The 21,957-nt window shown below is 43.0% G+C and overlaps 1 protein-coding gene across 2 annotated transcripts in view; it reads left to right on the plus strand.

Annotated features, from left to right (window-relative positions):
• The first annotated feature begins 18,110 nt into the window (after positions 1–18,110).
• pola1 (polymerase (DNA directed), alpha 1) overlaps positions 18,111–21,957 on the plus strand; it is a 90,347-nt gene continuing 86,500 nt past the window's right edge. For both annotated transcript variants that reach the window (XM_029626536.2, XM_029626537.2), the window contains exons 1-8: positions 18,111–18,264; positions 19,160–19,278; positions 19,453–19,549; positions 19,633–19,713; positions 19,799–19,914; positions 20,087–20,149; positions 20,463–20,567; positions 20,686–20,827. In XM_029626536.2, coding sequence (XP_029482396.2) covers positions 18,216–18,264; positions 19,160–19,278; positions 19,453–19,549; positions 19,633–19,713; positions 19,799–19,914; positions 20,087–20,149; positions 20,463–20,567; positions 20,686–20,827 — 772 coding nt within the window. In that variant the 5' untranslated portion in view covers positions 18,111–18,215. The remainder of the gene's footprint in view (positions 18,265–19,159; positions 19,279–19,452; positions 19,550–19,632; positions 19,714–19,798; positions 19,915–20,086; positions 20,150–20,462; positions 20,568–20,685; positions 20,828–21,957) is intronic.

The following is a 21,957-nucleotide window of genomic DNA, read 5'->3' on the forward strand; positions in this document are numbered from 1 at the left end:
GGAGGAGATCCTGGCGGGAAGGGATCGCCTTCCATGGGAACAGGTGGAGGCAGCTAGGAGAGCAGAGGCAGCCGGAGAAAGGAACCAGCGGTATGTGGGAACACGGCTGGCAAGGAAGCCCAAGAGGCAGCCCCCAAAATTGTTTTTTTGGGGGGGACACGGGGAGTTGGCTCAGGTCTGCTTCCTGACTCTGCCACACTCCCCGTGTCCCCCCCCCAATTTTTTTTTTTGGGGGCTGCCTCTCGGGCTTCCTTGCCAGCCGTGTTCCCACGTGGCGTGCATGGGACTGGTCAGGCCCCGTGCTATGGGGTGATGTGCACGGTACCGAGGCTGAGTATTCACAGGCTGGTATGCTCGGTGCCAGAGTCCCGCATTTGCCGGGGGGAAGCTGGCATCCAGCCAGAACGGGTGGGGCCAGCTCTGCGCTCGAGACCCCCAGTGCGCCTCCACGACCCTGTGTATCCTGTGCCTCCTCCCCGCACTCGCCCTGAGGTGCGTGTCCCCAGCCCGGTGCCACCAGTGCAGGCACCACGCACCAGGCCTACAGTGCATCTCGGCAGGCCAGAGCCGCCCGTCTGTCCTGAGCTGCCAGAGCCGCCCGTCTGTCCTGAGCTGCCAGAGCCGCCCGTCTGTCCTGAGCTGCCAGAGCCGCCCGTCTGTCCTGAGCTGCCAGAGCCACCCGTCAGTCAAGAGCTGCCAGAGCCAACCGTCTGTCCTGAGCTAGCCGCCCGTCTGTCCTGAGCTGCCAGAGCCACCCGTCAGTCAAGAGCTGCCAGAGCCACCCGTCAGTCAAGAGCTGCCAGAGCCGCCCGTCAGTCAGGAGCCGCACTTCACTCCGGAGCTGCCAGAGCCACCCTTCACTCCGTTCATTCGGGGGCCGCTGCAGGGGTCCCCAGTCCGAGGTCGGCGGCGAGGGTCGCCACGCCAAGGGCGCCACTTAAGTGGGCCAAGACGATGGTGGAGTGGGGTCCACGTCCCGCGCCAGAGCCGCTACTGCGGACAGACGCCCACCCAGACCCTCCCCTATAGGTTCAGGTTTTGAGGCCGGAGTCCGCACCTTTGGGGGTACTGTCACGTTCTGACCTTGGTTTATTTTTATGGTCTTTGTGTTAGTTTGGTCAGGGCGTGAGTTGAGGTGGGTAGACTTCTTTTTTCTATGTTATATTTCTATGTATTGGCCTGGTATGGTTCTCAATCAGGGACAGCTGTCTATCGTTGTCTCTGATTGAGAACCATACTTAGGTACCCTTTTCTCCCACCTGTTTTGTGGGAAGTTAACTTTGTGTTTGTTCAGGGCACATAGCCCAAAGCTTCACGGTTTGGTTTTTGTTCCTCGTTTTGTCGGCGTCATTTTTTAATAAAGAGAAAATGTACGCTTACCATGCTGCACCTTGGTCCAGTCATTCAGCCAGCCGTAACGTGATGATGGTCACCAATATCACTAGACAACTAGCCTACAGCTGACCAGACTGGAGAATACAGCTGGAGAACATCTCTGCCAACATTGTGCAGAGACTTGGAGAAGTTTCTGACACATCCGAAATCCAGGGGGTTAAAGGGTCGCTGTGGGACACGAAAACACCACAAACATGGTTGTGTGCAGATATACTGGGGCAGAAAGAGGAATGGGCAGATGTTAAAGGAGTCAGATGTGCTGGGCAGCATAAATGGCACTCTTAAACAAGACTCGGCCTCCGACCAAGGCACTACAGAGGGTATTGCGAACAGCCCAGTACATCACTGAGGCCAAGCTTCCTGCCATCCAGGACCTCTATACCAGGCAGTGTCAGAGGAAGGCCATAAAAATGGTCAAAGACTCTAGCCACCCTAGTCATAGACTGCTCTCTCTGCTGCCACACGGCAAAGAGGCTTCTAAACAGCTTCTACTCCCAAGCCATAAGACTCCTGAACATCTAGTCAAATGGCTACCCAGACTATTTGCATTGCACCTCTCCACAGCACTGCCACTCTCTGTTGTGTCCCTTTGCATAATCACTTTAATTAACTCTACCTACATGTACATACTACCTCAACTAACCGGTGCCCCCGCACATTGACTTTGTACCGGCACCCCCCTGTATACATTGTTATTTTTTACTGCTGCTCTTTAATTACTTGTTACTTTTATCTCTTATTCTTGTCCGTATTTTCTGAAACTGCACTGTTGGTTAGGGACTCGTAAGTAAGCACTTCACTGTAAAGTGTATTGTTGTATTCGGCGCATGTGACTAATACAATTTGATATCTGATCCAACAGAAGTTTCCACACGGTGGAACTCTTCTCAGACCATGTTAGAGCGTCTGCTAGAACAAAGATGGCCCCTAACACCAATCCTCTCTGACCCCAACTACACCGGGAAAAATGACGCATCCTTGGCGGAGGATATTTCGAATGTGCTGAAGCCTATGGCCACCCTGTTTGCGCTGCACGCCGAGGACCACGCATCCTTATCTGCATCCATGCCCATGCTGGCCAACCTCAAACGCTGTCACTTGGCCTCAGTGGAGGATGACAGCCACACCACTAAGTCTTAAAGCAAATTCTGGTGGAGGAAACAGACAAAAGATGGCAGCTCACCGCCGACTATTTGAGAATAGTCTATGTCCAAGCCGTAGATCCCCGCTTTTATGCTGCTTTTTCGTTCTTTGACGATGCAAAACGGGTAGAAGCCTACATCAATGTCAACGCTGGACTGCTAGCTTGGTGGGGGGAATTAGGACAGGTATCCGAAGCTGGCCAGAGCAGCGAGATACCTCCTCTCCATCCCGCCACCTCCACTCCATCAGAGCGGATCTTTTCCAAGGCAGCGTTTATAGTCAATAAAACGAGGAGCTGCCTTCTGCAGAAAATGTTGACAAGCTGGTAATCCTGTCTCATAACTTGAAAAGATTGTGGAAGTAGGTGGCAGCCCAGGTCAGTCCGATACAGGTGGCAGATAGAGAGAACATTAAGCTATAATGCAGGCTGCTGCTAAATATTTTCGAATGGTGCAATATGCATTGTTTATTTTTTGCCTAGGCCTATACAATACATTTTATGTTCAGCATTAGATTTCATAAGCTTCTTTAAAATAGCCTAGTCTTCTGTTGTCATAGACTACAACTTCTTTCTTTTGTTATTAATTTATTCGTTATTAAAGACAATATATTTACTGTAATACTGTTCAACTATGTTGATTGAATACAAGGCCTACTGGCTGTAAGCCTACTGGCTGTAACTGCTATGTTCTTAATAATTGATTTATTTTTATTTTTAACTGCTCTTGATTTTTTTTCCTATTGGATTTTTCCCATTCAGCAATATATCATATTTGAGAGACATTCGTGCTCGGAGTCAGTGATAAGCTTCGGCTGTTTTAGTTTAGGCTACTGTAGGTCTAATTCAGATTCAACTACCACGATAAAGCAATTAGAAAGTTGTTACCTGGTTGTTGTCAAATACAAGTATAGGCCTGTGGTGTATAACCAGTAGATTAGAAGCAAGATTGTGATGAAAAATGCAGTTTCGGGTTTATTCCCTACACATTTCCAATTCCAAAGTTTTGTGGAAACGGGAAGGGAACAAATCAGATGGCATTCTCTCATCCGTCAGCAGTCTCCTGCCACGCCAAACATTTCTGTCTCTGTAGCATACAGTTCCCCACTCTGCCACAGGTGTGTAGAACTGGCTCATGAGCGGTGCTGTAGGTGCAGAGTGCTGCCGTTGCAGTGGCGCTCTCCAAGGTGCTAAACTGAATCTTGTGAGCGCTTTCTCCCGCGCTGGTCGCTGTCCGCGATTCTGAAACAATCTTCAGTGGTGCACTCTGCTGGTTTGCAGGTTAAACAATAATTCTTCATTTTTACTTAACCTTCTCAAATATTGTTACAAATATAGTTACAACAATATTGTGAAGCCTATTACTGGCAACTTCAGGAGATAATGGCATAATCTGTGAAGGCCAGCCTGCAACGGGAGGAGAAGGGTCCGGTGGGGGAAAAAATGACTACAAAGTGTACATTGGATAATTATGGTTATAAAGTCAGTCACGTCCAAAACTGAGTTGTGTAAGTGAGTTGGTCACGACTTAGCCTACGGGGGTTGGGTATGGATTACTTACAGTACATGCCCACTTTTGGCAAAGATGCCCAATTGCACAGAGACAACACATTGTGATCTGCCATGTGGACATTTGTTGTCATATCTGCATATCGGTGCAATGCACATGTTGCTCGGCAAAATAAAGTTGGTGCAAACTTCCAATGCATTTCAACAATTTTGCCAGGTGGCCAGGAACGCAACATCTGACCATAGAAATCCTAGAATTGACATGAACCTTCTTATATTGGTCCAAAGAACAGCCATATTGGTCAGGGAGTTGGTCAACCATGGTTTGCCAGTGCTGTGATAAATTCACCGTTTTACACTTATCTGCACTGTGTGTTAGCTATCTAGCCAGACAGTTTAGAAAAGAATGAGTCCATTAAATTGTCAGATTAACTGCCAATTCAAACAATGCAGTCAATCCACATCCCTACACTGGCTGAAATTATTTGATGATAGGACAGACAAGTGTAAATGCAACACATACTGATGTATTGTATCATATAATGGCACTCACAGCTTTCCAAGAAAACAACATCTGAGACATTTATTGTCTGTTTCCATATATTTTAGAGACTATTTATACAGAACATTTGCATAAAACCCGTATTAACTGTATTTATAATTATATGACATTATTTTAGATGACAACATTTCTGATACATCACATCTTACTTTTATTTTCCTGCATAAGTAAAAGCAAATAGACTAATTTTGGATTTCTCCCAGACCAAGATGGTAGCCATTTTCTTCCCATTATGGAACTGAGGGTTTATGACAAAGTCCCCTCTAGTAATTTCATAGGAGATCTATGCATCTGACATGGTCACTCCTGCTGTATGTCAACCATCAAACCACTGGGGTTGGTGAGTATATTAGCTAAGTAGATAGCTGGTACTAGCTAGCTAGTAGCTACTTTTGGTTATACAACATAATATCATAATGCTAGCTAGCCAGGCTGGTTATTATAACACAGATGAAAGAGAAATAATACTGTAGCTAGCTAAATCAGGGAGATAGTTCAAGATTGATGTAGGGAAATGGCTTGAAAACCATCCACTGGGGCAACAGTGTGAATGATGTAGTGGAAATGTTTGTGTCCTCTGTGTCTCTGCAGATGTGTGACTACATGTTGGGTATTGTTTCTTGTAATTGTGTTCTGTGAATTTGCTCACAAGAATGGAACTGATAGAAAGAGAACAGAAAGAAGGGAACACATTTTTACTTTGGCCCAACGCCTAGAAACTGTGTGTGCAAGGTCATGATCAGCCTATTGCACAATGAGAGCAGAGATGCCTGGTTTGTGCATGAGTATAAAGAGTGCTAAAAATGAAGCACCCCTTCAGAGCTTCTGACAGACTTGTACTTTGAGTATTACGTTTGTTGTAACCTCTCCGGCCGTGATAATAAAGATTTGTTCATTTAACTTTGACTTGAAGTCCTTAGTGGTAATTTCCACTACAATTTGGCATCACAAAACAGGATGATTTATTCTACCTGTGGAGCTTGGCAGTGAGGGTCTGCGAGGGAACACCGGTGGCGCATTCCATGCGAAGGCGTGCAAGAGAAATTCCTGTCTGACAGAAGACGACGAGGACCCGCCCACGCCAGACACTCACTGTGGGCTGCACGGGAGAAAACACATCATCTACGAAACCTGGAAGGACTAACTGAATTTCAGTAAGTCAATTTAAATGAATTTCTAACTGTTTTGAGAAGCTTAGAAAAAGATCCAGAGTCCCAAGAGGGGACTAGGCGGGGGTAGAGAGACCCCATCGGCAACGTTGTCTGTAAGGGGAATACTTTCGTAGTTCTGGGAACTACATGGAAGTTCTGGGAATTCTATTTTCCAATTCCATTCCATTCACAGTGCCATCTGTTTTGTCACCAAAGCCCCATATACTACCCACCACTGCAACCTGTACGCTCTCGTTGGCTGGCCCTCGCTTCATACTCATCGCCAAACCCACTGGCTCCAGGTCATCTACAAGTCTTTGCTAGGTAAAGCCCCGCCTTACCTCAGTTCACTGGTCACCATAGCAGCACCCACCCGCAGCATGAGCTCCAGCAGGTATATTTCACTGGTCACCCCCAAAGCCAATTCCTCCTTTGGCCGCCTCTCCTTCCAGTTCTCTGCTGCCAATGACTGGAACGAACTGCAAAAATCACTGAAGCTGGAGACTCTTATCTCCCTCACTAACTTCAAGCACCAGCTGTCAGAGCAGCTCACAGATCATTGCACCTGTACATAGCCCATTTCATCAGTAAATAGCCCATCCAACTACCTCATCCCCATACTGTATTTATTTTGCTCCTTTGCACCCCAGTATCTCTACTTGCACATTCATCTTCTGCACATCTATCACTCCAGTGTTTAATTGCTATATCGTAATTACCTCGCCAGTATGGCCTATTTATTGCCTTACCTCTGTCACGATCGTTTGTAGAAATGGACCAAGGCGCAGCGGATGTTGAGTTCCACATAATTTTAATGATAAAGTGAAACTTAACAAAGACAAAAACAAATAAACTAACAACGAACCGTGACTACAGAGGTGCTAAGTACACTTAATCAAAATACAATATCCCACAAACACGACTTAAATATGATCCCCAATTATAGACAACGATTACCAGCTGCCTCTAATTGGGAATCATACAAATCACCAACCTAGAAACATGAAAACCAGAACACCCACATAGAAATAATAAACTAGACTAACCCCCCCAGTCACGCCCTGACCTACTCCACCATAGACAATAATGACTCTCTATGGTCAGGATGTGACAACCTCCCTTATCTTACCTTATTTGCACACACTGTATATATACTTTTTTCCTACTGTATTATTGACTGTGTTTGTTTATTCCATGTGTAACTCTGTGTTGTTGTATGTGTCGAACTGCTTTGCTTTATCTTGACCAGGTCACAGTTGTAAATGAGAACTTGTTCTCAACTAGCCTACCTGGTTAAATAACGGTGAAATAAAATACAAAATTTAAAAAAGAAAGCCATTGTAAAGGACGTGACTGACCCGCGAAAGATGCTGTGAAGTTTGAAGAAGAGGTGAGAGCAATCATTGCCATGTATAACCCCATCACCTGTGAAATTTAGGAAGTACTTGGTCAGTGTTTAAAGTTCAAGTGGAACCAGTGTAAGGGAGTTTGGAACAGTGATGCAACCATAGCCAACCGTGCTGACCAACTCACTGCTGTGTTTAATAATGTAAAGACAAGATACCCAAAACACACAGACCGGCAGAAAAAACATCCCACCATGATGAAGGCCGATGAGAGCTTTGAGGTCTATCAGGAACGAATGGAGAAGATCTTCTTCCAGCAACCTGGCCGGACCCCTGACCAAGATCATATGGCAGCCTGCTGTGCCATGCTGTGGTTACTGGCCTGCAACAAGACCTGAAGACAGCTGTGACCACTACATGCATTGGGTGGGAGACAAAGACCCTTTCTGATGTCAAACCTCACATCACCCATGCAGAAAGACAGATCAGGCAGAAGAACTCCAAGACTGGTGCGAAACTACAATGTGCACAGTTGATGTTTTTCGCTGGAGGAGGAGGATACCATGGAGGTGGAGGACGAGACTGAGGAGGAAGTAGAGGAAGGGGGAAGAGGCAGAGGGCGAGGAGTGCAATGCACCTCTGGAGAAGGAGACTGGAGCTGCTACAACTGTGGCAAACCAGGACATTTTGCAAGGGACTGTCCTGGTGATGGAGATGACAAGGGTGAATGGCAAGGACCACCTGAAGATGTAAGGGTTGGAAATCCCTTTGGTGGGCAAAGACCATAGGATGAGGTGGAAACAGAAGAAGACTCCGAAGAAGACTATTTTATTTAATCATATTTAATAATTTAATCAAAAGTAATCATACTTTTTCATCGTAATCGTACCTAAAGCTGTGCTATATTGTCGTGGAAATTTCCTGTATTACCAAATAATGAGAGAGCAAACCACACACAATTTGAAGTGGAGATCTAATTGCATAGTGTGAGATGCTGCCACCATTTCATATTGGTGGAATTGTACTTAACATATATCTTTCTCTCCACGGCCCTCCTCTCCATGCGCATCCTCTCTCCTTGGCTCCTGAACTAGAACTAGAGAACATAGAGAGATAACTATCAATCAATCAAATGTATTTATAAAGCCCTTTTTACATCAGCAGATGTCAAAGTGCGTATGCAGAAACCCAGCCTAAAACCCCAAACAGCAAGCAATGCAGATGTAGAAGAACATATTATTAGATACACACACATAATTGATCAGATACATAATGCAACATATTTACAAATAAACATTTCAGGTTTTAATGCAGTTATTAAGGCTAACACACACTGAGGAATCAGTCTTACCTTACGATGACATTGCAATTGCCTATATTGTCCTCCCCTTAAAGCAAATGTAACTTATGACTTGCCGTGTGGTGCTAAGTGGACATCGTCCAACCCTGCCTATAATAAGTAGGCCTAGTCTACTTACCATAGCTGCTCTTAAACCTATAGCTAGGGTTTAGAGTAATTATATAGCATGCCTACCTGCAACAGGACAGTAGACACTATTCAACAATGTGGAGTCAAGCCCAACACTTACACACCCTCCAGTGTATTAGTCCTCTTAGGGTTAGCTGGGACAGAAGCCTGCACACCCCGTGGCTCTCCAGGAACAGGGTTGGTGACCAATGCCCTACATGCCATGACAGGTCAGGAAATCCTGATCCCTACTAACCCTAGTATAGGCAGACCTACTATACCTAATAGCACATATAGTCTATTGTTATTGTGCTGATGGCCATTAGACCACAAAAATGCAGTGTTGATCTGGGCCTGGACACTAATCCCTGAAATCCAAATAAACCTGCAGTCCTTAGAAACAATTTCCAGTGTATATCTGGAGTTATTGGATAGGTGTAAGCAATTTGCTTGTAGCTCCATCTTAAACTCTGATAGGCCAGGTGGGATTAAGGAAATGTCCTGTTGTGGTGTGTTGTTTTTGAAATTGGTATTGTATCGTTTTTTAGTTCTCAAAATGATCTTGACTCTGCAAGACATTTCTTATCTCTGCAATATTGTTACAGGAAGGTACGTAGGTATATGTGAATGTAGGTAAATGTAATATAAAACCACTTCTAATACTCTTTGCATCACCCATCTATCTATCTAATGTTCAAATCAACACACATGTATTTTATAGTAGGCTAAGACTATAATGAAATATAACATAATAAAATACGAAATAATATTTTCCCCAAACAACTTGCATCAAGGCAACGTGTGGAATTAACTTACTGTCATAAAAAAATAATAGGCTTAATTTGAAACTTTTTTTGATCCACATTTCATCTCTTTTGTTAGGGAGCCGGGGATGTTGGTAGTTTGAAGGCATGTATGGCAGAAAGAGTCCCTGGTTACTATGGAGATGACCTAATTCACTGACAGTGTCAAAGAGATCGCATTAATTTTCGTAGATCAAACTACAATTTCTACATTCAAGATAGGATAAACAAAATGATTCAGAAGATAATAAACCACGTTTCTTTTAGTTACGTTTGTTCTCAACTTGTTTCTATTACTTTCTAGCACGTCATATTAACTTACAGAGTAGGTAGCTATCTGGACCGCTAGCTTTGTAGCCATGGATTGCGCACCTTCCATTGTTTAGCTAAGTAGCTAGCTATTTATACACTTAGCTAACTGGTTGATGTTTTCCTTTTGCAACCAGAGGAAAGCAACATTCAACTCCACAAATGCTGTTTACATTGATATCCATACTGAATGAAGCACTTAAGGGAACTCATGGGGACCATTAACTTTAAAATGTATTGTGCAACTGACTTAAATTTAAGGAAACTTTAAGGGAAAAGATGCTGGGAAAATTGACTTATGTTTTATGCAACCAGGCCCAGGCATATAATAACCAGGCGTTGCCCAGCAACCATCAATAGCCTATCCTATATTTGTATAGGTCACATTTTGAATGCATTTGGATTGCATGTTACACAACTTGCACTTGTGGTCTGGGTAGGAGTGTTGAAATGTATGTGAGCAAAATGTTGCTGTGACTTTTCCATTGTGTTTAGATGAGTGAACTTGTTCTCCTTTTCTTCAAGGAACATTATTTTGACCCACGAACTGGAGATGGTTACTTGTCGTGGGAAATCAAAACCATCCAGAGGAATTCTGCTTCATCTGAGAAACTAGCCAGTCATTCAGTGGCGGCCCAACAACTGAGAGAGACTCCATTCAGTCCAGAGGTTACCCTGAGTAATGAACAGTGCAGGGAGACCATTTTCCTTATGATGCCTTCTATTGATCTGAGGTGGTAGGTGTGGTGAAGTTCTCGGACCCAGAGGCTTGCACCGAGGGTCAGGATAAAGATGGGTCTGTGACGGTAGGAGTGAAATTTGTGGGAAATGTGGACTTTTGCCTTTTGGCTGATCCATTTGTGGTTTCAGGGTGGGTGAAAACAGAGTTGAGTGCTGTGGAATCAGTGAAGGTAACCAGAAGTGGTCTGGTGATAATAGTTTGTGTTTCTGCTGGTTAGAGGGAGCAGGAGCTCCGCGTTAAATGAATGGGGACAGGAGAGGTGAATTGTTTTTGATCTCAAGAAAAGGGCTTAATTGAAAGGAATGATTACTGGGGTGGCAGTAAATGTCAAAGTTGACCAACTGAAGGGGAATATTCCTGGTGTTTGTGATGCTCGTCATTTGGTGCGATGCAGACAGGGTGGCATGAGTACTGAAAAAAAAAAGTTGTTCTGTTCTTTTGAGTCTTTGCCCAACAAAGTTATGTTAGGAGCTTTTGTGCCGAATACATTACGTTGTTACAGGTGTCAAGCTTATGGGCATGTGGCAGCAGTGTGTAGGAGGGAGGTTCTTATGTTGGAGAAGTGTGCAGAAGGGCATGAGACAAAGGGATGTGTAGGATTGGGGAAAGTAGGGGTATAATGTTAATTGTAGGGGTGCCCATGGGGCTGGGGATCAGAAATGCCCAGTGCGAGAGAGACAGGTTGAGGTTTCCAGGGTTAGAGTAGTGCAGAAGTTGTCATATGCTGAGGCAGTGAAGAAAGTAGAGGACAATGGGTCAAGGGATCCTGAAAGGAGTGTGTGAGTAGTAGATCTTTACTAGTGCAGAGGGATAGGCCAACAAGTGATATATGCTTCAGTAAGATTGGATTTTTAGCGTTTATTAACTGTACTGCAGGGATGGAACATAAGTCACAGAAAATTGAGGTTGTGGTGGCAGCTGCAGAGGTATTTGGGTGTACGAGACTTGATGTCAGAAGAGGTACAGGGTGTGTTGTGGTGGTGTCCCGTCCTTTCAGACTGTTGGGCAAAGGTAGGACTAGATAGGTTTAAGGTTTAAATAGTGGATTATGTTGGTAGGTTATTAGTGAGTGTAGGGTTTATGGGTATTTGTTGATTTTAAAATATTTTTAAGCAAAGTAAAAGGGAATTATACTCCAGTCTAGTAGGTGGCGGTAATGCAACATTTATTGGATGCCAACCGCCGTTAAACCTCATCGGAGAAGACAAGTAAAAGCTGTGATTTTGCTGACCGAATTTCTACGGTTCATGGATGTGAAGAGTCTGGCAAGCTCTTCAAAGTCAACATTTGAATGTAGTTGTAGTTGGACATTGTTTCTAATCCTTGACTTGGACCATCGGTAACTTGGACCATCGGTGTAAACTAAAACAATACATTTGGACCAGTTGATATTGCCAGTTTGTTGGCAAAATTCTGCCCTTGTTGGCTAAATAATTCCTGTTTTAATACTGCTGCGTCAAACCCATAAGTATCTGAGTAGACGTGGAATTTTGGGCAAAAAGCATAAAACCAATGTTTTGTTCTGTCCTTGTGTCATTTTATTTATGCGGTTTGGAGAGACAACATCAGACAGGATTTTGGAGCGGTGGCCAACTGCATTCAAGCAAAATATAATCGAGGAAAGCAAGGACCTTGCCCCCCCCCCACACCTAAACTTCAGAAGCTGATCCATGCAGCAGAATCTGCAGTCAATGAAGAGGAAACTGACACAGACGCTGTGGGTTCGATTAGCATAATCTGACAGGACAGCAAAGGGAGACGTTCCACTCAAAAATAGTTAAGGAAACGCGAGCGAGCAGACGCTTTATATTCATCATCTCCTTAGTGCTCATGTTCTGACTGATAGACTGCTCACTCACATAGCCAGAACCACATTATGAACATGTCATTGTGCTATGCTCTGCGCTTCTGGACTACAAATGTGAATAAGTGTTATAATGGCGATGATCTCTTCCAAACCTGTACCCTATTTTGCATACTCTCCCAGATGACGCAATTTTGTGCTTGTTTTTTTAAATGAGTATTTTACACTGTTTATTGTTGAAATGAAAACAGGTACAGCTCTTATTGGGATATCATATTCCAGAATCTATGTGTCTCTTGACATGACAGAATTCCTTATGTTTTGAAATCTCAGCACATATAAAAAACAATCTAATTTGATGTTTGAAGCATGGCACTGAATACATCATTTTTGGACATGATGCAACCGTTCTGTTTGGATTCATTGTTATTTTGTAATTCCAGGTGGCACTACATTTATACACCTGACAGAGTAACCAGAAATGTGAATGTTAAATGTTGTGTTCAATGCTAGGAGTTAACTTTAGATTAACACTAGTGTTGAATAGAAATAATTGTTAATTATCCCATAGTGTTAAATTTGAGTAACTCTGGCAAGTGTAATGCAGTGTTAATATATATATATATATATATATATATTAACTCTCAAGTAGCCATAGGCAAGATAAAATGTGCCACACCTCGGGCTCTCTGACCATCTGTCCGTCATGAAAAAGTATTACTGAATTACTACACAAAACCTATTTGTGCAGTAGTGACTATGTAGAGACGTGTAGGGGTTGTGTATTGAATGTGTAGTTTATGCACTACTCAAGATAAACAAGTAGAGTTTTGTAGTGTTCAGTAGGAAAACAGGGTGTCCAGTAGTAATCAGGTGGGGCTTTTTACTACTTGATGTTGGAAGTAAATAAGTAGTCAAAACACTACAGCTTTACTACACAGGCTTTTTGCAAGTGCAGAAGACAAAACAGGAAGTAGTTGGTTGTTGTTTGCTAGCTACTGTATTTGACAATACCGAAGGTAATCATCTTCAACCCTTCGTCATCCTGTCTTTCATAACCCCTATTCTGGCACCATCGAAGTTTAACTTTCTTTTATTGCTAGCCCAAAATTGTATTATGTTTAGCCTAACTGTTTGCTAGCCCCATTGAAATGTGGCAATGTAGTCTCAGTTTTTGTCATGCTAGCTAATAAGTATGTTTGTTTGTATGCAAATGTACAGTAGCCTATGTTCATATTGGTATACTTACCCATTCTACTTCCCTCTTTTGGCCTGTTGCCAGGGAGGCCCTCGACATAAGAAAACTGGAGGCCACTGTTGGTAAGATTAACATTGTTTATCAAATGTTTTTGTCTTATGTGACCTCTGTTAGCAGATGATTGATAATGGCTTATAATTGGTTGTCACTTAAATGTTACATGGTGGAGAAATGTGGATCCAACAAAAAAAGAGGATCTGAAGATGGTTAAGTCAAAGCTGAATGAAGACCAGGCATAAAAGACATTTAAAAAAAAAAGTGTAAATATGTAATTTTATAGGAGCAGATAGTATGCTATAGGCTATTATTTTCTCAAGCTCAGATGGCCAGAAAGTGTCATACTGGACCTGGACTCCGTTCTATAGAATAGGCCTAGGTGGCCCTATCACACTTCTACAACTTTGTCTGTGTTACTTCCTTCAATAAGCCAAAAATAAGAACAAAGCTGGGCAGTAGAGTCTTGCATGGGCTACAATGGCACTTTTGTAGGACTGGTGGTTGAACGCACTGTAGTGTCACTGTGCCAATAATATTATGCATTTGCGTGTCCCCCACGCCCGAGCACGCTTTCATCCTCCAATTTGGGACAGGAGAATCTTTGTGCATTGCGTGCCCAAGAGTCCAGCCAAGGTCACCCTGGAAACAAGCTTCACTGCGATAAAAAGGGGATACTTTCCGCAGTCAAATGATCTTTAGATAGGTTGTACCTAGAGGGAGTACAGCTACGAGCTCAGTCAGAACCCTTCAGATAGGACTCGACTCTCTTTTAGAAATGTGTCAGTAGCTCGCAGAGGTGGGACTAGTGGTCATGAACGGAGGTTGGACAGTGTGAGAATGAGTAACCTGCCAAATGTATGACCATATTGGAGACATAATTCCCTCAGATTACACAGACCCACAAAGAACTCAAAAATAAATCAAATTTTGATCAACTCCCATATAGAGATCGACCGATTATGATTTTAACGCCGATACAGATTATCGGAGGACCAAAAAAAAGCCGATAACGATTAATCGGCCAATTTATATATTTATATTTGTAATAATGACAATTACAACCATACTGAATGAACACTTATTTTAGATTAATATAATACGTCAATAAAATCAATTTAGTCTCAAATAAATAATGAAACATGTTCAATTTGGTTTAAATAATGCAAAAACAAAGTGTTGGAGAGGAAAGTAGAAGTGCAATATGTGCCATGTAAAAAAGCTAACGTTTAAGTTCCTTGCTCAGAACATGAGCATGAATATGAAAACTGGTGGTTCCTTTTAACATGAGTCTTCAATATTCCCAGGTAAGAAGTTTTAGGTTGTAGTTATAGGACTATTTCTCTATACCATTTGTATTTCATATACCTTTGACTATTGGATGTTCTAATAGGTACTTCAGTATTGCCAGCCGAATCTCTGGAGTTGATAGGCTTGAAGTCATAAACAGAGCAATGCTTGAAGCACAGCGAAGAGCTGCTGGCAAATGCAGGAAAGTGCTGTTTGAATGAATGCTTACGAGCCTGCTGCTGCCTACCACCGCTCAGTCAGACTGCTCTATCAAATCATAGTTATAATATAATAACACGCAGAAATACGAGCCTTAGGTCATTAATATGGTAAAATCCGGAAACTATCATTTCGGAAACAAAATGTTTATCCTTTCAGTGAAATATGGAACCGTTCTCTATTTTATTTAACGGGTGGCATCCATAAGTCTAAATATTGCTGTTACATTGCACAACCTTCAATGTTATGTTGTAATTACGTAAAATTCTGGCAAATTAGTTAGCAACGAGCCAGGCGGCCCAAACTGTTGCATATACCCTGACTCTGCGTGCAATGAACGCAAGAGAAGCGGCACAATTTCCCTAGTTAATATTGCCTGCAAACATGAATTTCTTTTAACTAAATATGCAGGTTAAAAAAATATACTTCTGTGTATTGATTTTAAGAAAGGCATTGATGTTTATGGTTAGGTACATTCGTGCAAACGTTTGTGCTTTTTTCGCAAATGCGCTTTTGTTAAATCATCCCCCGTTTGGAGAAGTTGGCTGTCTTTGTTAGGAAGAAAAATTAATTCATGCTTTTGTTACTTCTAGGTTAGACTACTGCAATGCTCTACTTTCCGGCTACCCGGATAAAGCACTAAATAAACTTCAGTTAGTGCTAAATATGGCTGCTAGAATCCTGACTAGAACCAAAATATTTGATCATATTACTCCAGTGCTAGCCTCCCTACACTGGTTTCCTGTCAATGCAAGGGCTGATTTCAAGGTTTTACTGCTAACCTACAAAGCATTACATGGGCTTGCTCCTACCTATCTCTCTGATTTGGTCCTGCCGTACATACCTACACGTACGCTACGGTCACAAGACGCAGGCCTCCTAATTGTCCCTAGAATTTCTAAGCAAACAGCTGGAGGCAGGGCTTTCTCCTATAGAGCTCCATTTTTATGGAATGGTCTGCCTACCCATGTGAGAGACGCAAACTCGGTCTCAACCTTTAAGTCTTTACTGAAGACTCATCTCTTCAGTGGGTCATATGATTGAGTGTAGTCTGGCCCAGGAGTGTGAAGGTGAACGGAAAGGCTCTGGAGCAACGAACCGCCCTTGCTGTCTCTGCCTGGCCAGTTCCCCTCTTTCCACTGGGATTCTCTGCCTCTAACCCTATTACAGGGGCTGAGTCACTGGCTTACTGGTGCTCTTTCATGCCGTCCCTAGGAGAGGTGCGTCACTTGAGTGGGTCGAGTCACTGATGTGATCTTCCTGTCTGGGTTGGCGCCCCCCCTTGGGTTGTGCCGTGGCGGAGATCTTTGTGGGCTATACTCGGCCTTGTCTCAGGATGGTAAGTTGGTGGTTGAAGATATCCCTCTAGTGGTGTGGGGGCTGTGCTTTGGCAAAGTGGGTGGGGTTATATCCTTCCTGTTTGGCCCTGTCCGGGGGTATCATCGGATGGGGCCACAGAACGCAAGAGAAGTGACACAATTTCCCTAGTTAAAAGAAATGCATGTTAGCAGGCAATATTAACTAAATGTGCAGGTTTAAAAATATATACTTGTGTATTTATTTTAAAAAATGCGTTGTTTATGGTTAGGTACACATTGGTGCAACGACAGCGCTTTTTTTTGCAAATGTGCTTGTTAAATCGGCCGTTTGGCGAAGTAGGCTGTGATTCAATGATAAATGAACAGTTACCGCATCGATTACATGCAACGCAGGACATGCTAGTTAACCTAGTAATATCATCAACCATGTGTAGTTAACTAGTGATTATGTTAAGATTGATTGTTTTTTATAAGATGTGTTTAATGCTAGCTAGCACCTTACCGTGGCTCCTTGCTGCACTCGCTTAACAGGTAGTCAGCCTGCCACACAGTCTCCTCGTGGAGTGCAATGTAATCGGCCATGATCGGTGTCCAAAAATGCAGATTACCGATTATTATGAAAACTTGAAATTGGCCCTAATTAATCAGCCATTCCGATTAATCGGTCAACCTTTACTCCCATATCTATTGGGTGAAATACCAGTGTCCAATCACAGCAGCAATATTTGTGACCTGTTGCCACAAGAAAAGGGCAAGCAGTGAAGAACAAACACCATTGTAAATACAACCCATATTTATGTTGATTTATTTTCTCTTTTGTACTTTAACTATTTGCACATCGTTACATCACAGTATATAGCCAAAATATGACATCTGTAATGTCTCTATTCCTTTGGAACTTTTGTGATTGTAATGTTTACTGTTCATTTATTGTTTAATTCCCTTTTGTTTATCTATTTTACTTGCTTAGCCAATGTAAACATGTTTCCATGCCAATAAAGCTCTTTGAACTGAATTGAGAGAGAGAGAGACCAAGAGCACGAGTGTTCTTGATGAAGCAAGCAATAAACAAACTCACCATGAACAACATTCATTGGTGTAAAGTACTTAAGTAGTACCTTAAAGTATGTTTACTTAAGTCATTTTTGGGGGTATCTGTACCTTACATTGCTATTTATATTTTTGCCAACTTTTACTTCACTACATTCTAAAGGAAATTATGTACTTTATACTCCATACATTTTTCACGACACCCAAAAGTACCCATTACATTTTGACAGAACAATGGTCCAATTCACGCACTCATCAAGAGAACATCCCCAGTCCTCCCTACTGCCTCTGAACTGGCGGACTCACTAAACACAAATGCTTTGTTTGTAAATTATGTTGGAGAGTGCCCCTGGCTATCTATTTTATAAATGTGTGCCATCTAAGGAATTTGAAATGTTTTCTACTTTTGACACTTGTGTATATTTAAAACCAAATACTTTAGACTTTTACTCAAGTAGTATTTTACTGGTTGACGTTCACTTTTACTTGAGTCATTTTCTATTAAGGTATCTTCATTTTCACTTTTAAGTATGACAATTGAGTCCTTTTCCCACCACTGCTTATAGTCACCAACCCCAGCCCAGACTAATAACGTGATGAAGACATTGCAAACATTACTGTAGGCTACATGGACTATGAAACAACATCGCCATCAAGCGGACACTGAACCACATTTCCATGCCAAGAATCGAAACTCCGGCGATATTCTGATTGGTTGCTTTCTTTTTGCGTCATTTCCTGCATATGACTTTCACCGGGAAGGAGCTTTGGCGCGAAATCTTCTGTTGTGTTGAACTGTGAAGCTAGCTACCAAAAAAGAGCTGAAGGTTATCAATACATTTGAAATAACTAGCAATGTCTCCGGTTTCTAAGCCAGAGAAGGACGTGGACAACCCGGACGGCGGTGAGTCTGACCGGAATATTACTGCAAACAAGCTAGCGTGAATACCCGACACGATTTAGCCAACAAGCTGTCAGCTAACTATCGCGGGCTAACAACAAAGCAAGGAACTCCCGTTAATAGAATGACTACATTTAGCTAGCTACGTGCCATTAAATTAACACCGAATGTTCATAAATTGCATAATTACCCACAGTTAACTGGCCATTTAGCTACTGTGATGTTGACATTTTATACTTTAAGACATACTCCGCTGGTACTTTGGCGACAAAGTATTTTTTTAAACCTCCCGCTTTGAGCAACACGTGTCTCTGTAGTTCATACATGTATAATATATGCGCAGAACTAATGTTTTACCTCAATTAGCCACAAAATCCCTAGTTTGAGAGGAACTTTTCTTGGAGCTGTGCTGGACGCCATTTTCCCTTAATTCCCCACCCAGGTCAGCCAGCCCCCAGCAATTAAGAGTTCTAGCCAATGAGTTTCAGCTCCTCGCGTTTTTCTTCTAGCAAGAGGCCTACCCAGCGTAATCCAATGAGGTTGCAGAGCGGCTCTCAACAGCTCAGTGGAAACAGCAGAGAGCGCGCTATGATGTGGTGTCCTTACTTTAGCTGCAAATATGTGAAGTAATACACCATTTTCAGCAACCACTCCTGAGTTCTACTTTCTACCGGCAAAAAATATATACAACAGTACCCGGAGAATCTCTTTAAAAGCTGGCAGTCGCTTGCCTGAAATGCCTGTAGGAGATCAACTGGGTTTTGAACTCTCGTCTTTAACTCTTTCTGCTTTCTCTCTGCCCCTTTTTCCCCCATCTTTTATGCTCCCTCCATCTCAATCTCTCCCCCCACTCCATATCTCTCTCACCCCTCACTCTCTTCCTGTTTTCTCTCTCCAGAGAATGACTGCGGCCTGGCAGTGGGTCGCTCCAGGAGGGAGAAGAAGGAGAAGACAGGGAGGAAGTCAGCTCTGGAGCAGCTCAAGAGAGCCAAGAAGGGAGAGAAAGTCAAATATGAGGTGAGAGTTGTGTGTGGGTGTTGTCCAAGTCCTGATCTGACAGAGGTGTGTTTGTGTCCGCCCCTTTTAATCTGTGTGTTAAGTGAACAAGCTGTAGAGTGTACGTTATCGTGTGGGTGTTATAGCCAAGCCTTGTTTTAAAATGTGTGTGGAATCTGTGTGTGCTGTGTGTAGGTGGAGGATTTGACCAGTGTGTATGAGGAGGTGGATGAGGAACAGTACTCTCGGATGGTGAGAGAAAGGCAGGATGATGACTGGATCATTGATGATGGTGAGTTGGTCTGAAATACCTTCAGAACCTTTCTGTCTTCTCAGTCCCAAGTTATAGCAAGTTCTTCTCTCTCTCTCTCTCAGATGGCACAGGGTATGTGGAGGATGGGAGAGAAATCTTTGATGAGGATTTGGCGGATGATGTGTTAGAGAAAGGCGCCAAAGGTAGGAACCATGTGTGCGTTTGTGTGTCTGTGTGAAAACAAGCCTGTGTGTGTCTCCAGCCTAATTGTTGTTTGTTTGTGTGTAGGTAAAGCAGGCGCTAAGGGAGCAGACTCTAAGAATAACATTAAGAAGGCAGCGGTGGCCAAACCCAACAGCATCAAAAACCTCTTCATGAACAGCAACGTCAAGAAACCTGCTGAGGTGAGTGTTTGTGCACCTGTTTATCAAAAGTCGCTTCGCTAATCATGGGTGTGTGTTTCTCACCCTCTGTGACCCTATACATGCAATCCAAAACACTCAATAGTTAGTGTTCTAGTCCATTTGTTTCTATTTTGTAATTGAACCAGGATTGTGTGTTTTGTGTCTCTTACAGAAAGATGTGGACCTGTCCAAAGATGACCTACTAGGGGACATTCTACAGGACCTGCACTCTGATGTCAGTCTCTCCTGTCCTGTCAACCTTCACACCTTCTCATAGCGGGGAAAAAATAGTGCATGTCAGCTCACTCGCACATGAAGTTTACTGGTTCAACAACGCTTCAGCCTTAATGTTTTTTTTTGTCAGCTTGCTGTGTATGGTTTAGTCCAGCTCCTGTAATTCCCCTCTCTTAAACCAGGTTCAGCTAGTTCATTTGGTAGATGCTTAGATTTCAGCTTGTTGTTTAATTCTTTTTCACGAAGACATGGACTCACTGGGGGTGAATACGCTATCAGTGTGTCTGAGTGTCTCCATCTGCCCCCTCTTTCAGAGGCCGTCACCCCTGACTCCTCCGGTCGTCACTCTGAAGAAGAAGAAGGCCCTCGGAACTATGAACCCCATGAACCCCTTCTCCATCAAAACTCAATCCCCGAAGGTATACTTCTCTCTCTCCATTGATCCCTGCCCCCTCTAATATTCCATTAAGGCCAAACGTTACTGAGTACACCCCTGGTCTTCTTCCTGTTGTAATGTGTCACTTCCCTCCATCGCAGGAGTCTCCATCTGCCCAGGGGTCAAAGGTGAAACACCCTCCTCCTGGTGAGCTGACTCCCCGGGTGCCCTCCCGCCTCCCCACCTCCAGGTCCTCCGTCCCAGTGGAGAAGAAGAGAGTGAAGGTGGAAGAAATTGAGGAGGGTAAGAAATCAGACTAGGAGTTAATCTCGCTGGGCTGGTTTCCTGGACCCAGATTAAGCCTAGTTCTAGACTAAAAATATAAATCGAAAGTGCTTTCTAATCTAGCATTTCGTTTAAATCGGCAATCATATTATATTTTATTTGTCACGTGCCGAATACAACAGGTGTAGACCTTTCCGTGAAATGCTTACTTACAAGCCCTTAACCTCTTGCTCCTACTTGAGACGCTTGCGTCCCATATAGAGATGCAAATGCGCTACGCTAAATGCTAATAGTATTAGTTAAAACTCAAACGTTCATTAAAATACACATGCAGGGTATTGAATTAAAGCTACACTCGTTGTAAATCCAGGCAACAAGTCAGATTTTTAAAATGCTTTTCGGCGAAAGCATGAGAAGCTATTATCTGATAGCATGTAACGCCACAAAAGACCCGCAGGGGACGTAAACAAAATAATTAGCATATTCGGCGCTACACAAACAGCACAATAAAATAGAAAATATTCATTACCTTTGACCATCTTCTTTGTTGGCACTCCTAGATGTCCCATAATCACTATTGGGTCTTTTTTTCGATTAAATCGGTCCATATATAGCCTAGATATCGTTATATGTAGACTGTGTGATCAACGGGGAAAAAACAGTGTTTCATAACGTAACGTCATTTTTTAAAATTCAAAAAGTCGACGATAAACTTTCACAAAACACTTCGAAATACTTTTGTAATGCAACTTTAGGTATTAGTAAACGTTAATAAGCGATCAAATTAATCACAAGACGAAGTATATTCTATAGCTGTCCGTCTGGAAAAATGTCCGGCTAGAAACTCAACCAAAATATCCGGTCCTAGACCTGAAGAACTGCGCTGCCTTGCATGTGTTTGACCAAGAAACAAATCGTAGGCAAATGACAAGACTCTAGACACCGTGTGGAAGCTGTAGGTATATATATTTTTCCATTTTCAGTGATCAGTTTTTCCTGCGCTCTCCGATGAAACGCACGTTATGTTATAGCCACAGCCGTGATTTAACCAGTTTTATAAACGTCTGAGTGTTTTCTATCCACACATACTAATCATATGCATATACTATATTCCTGGCATGAGTAGCAGGGCGCTGAAATGTTGCGCG

Source organism: Oncorhynchus nerka, linkage group LG22, assembly GCF_034236695.1.
Source record: "Oncorhynchus nerka isolate Pitt River linkage group LG22, Oner_Uvic_2.0, whole genome shotgun sequence".
Lineage (NCBI taxonomy): Eukaryota > Metazoa > Chordata > Actinopteri > Salmoniformes > Salmonidae > Oncorhynchus > Oncorhynchus nerka.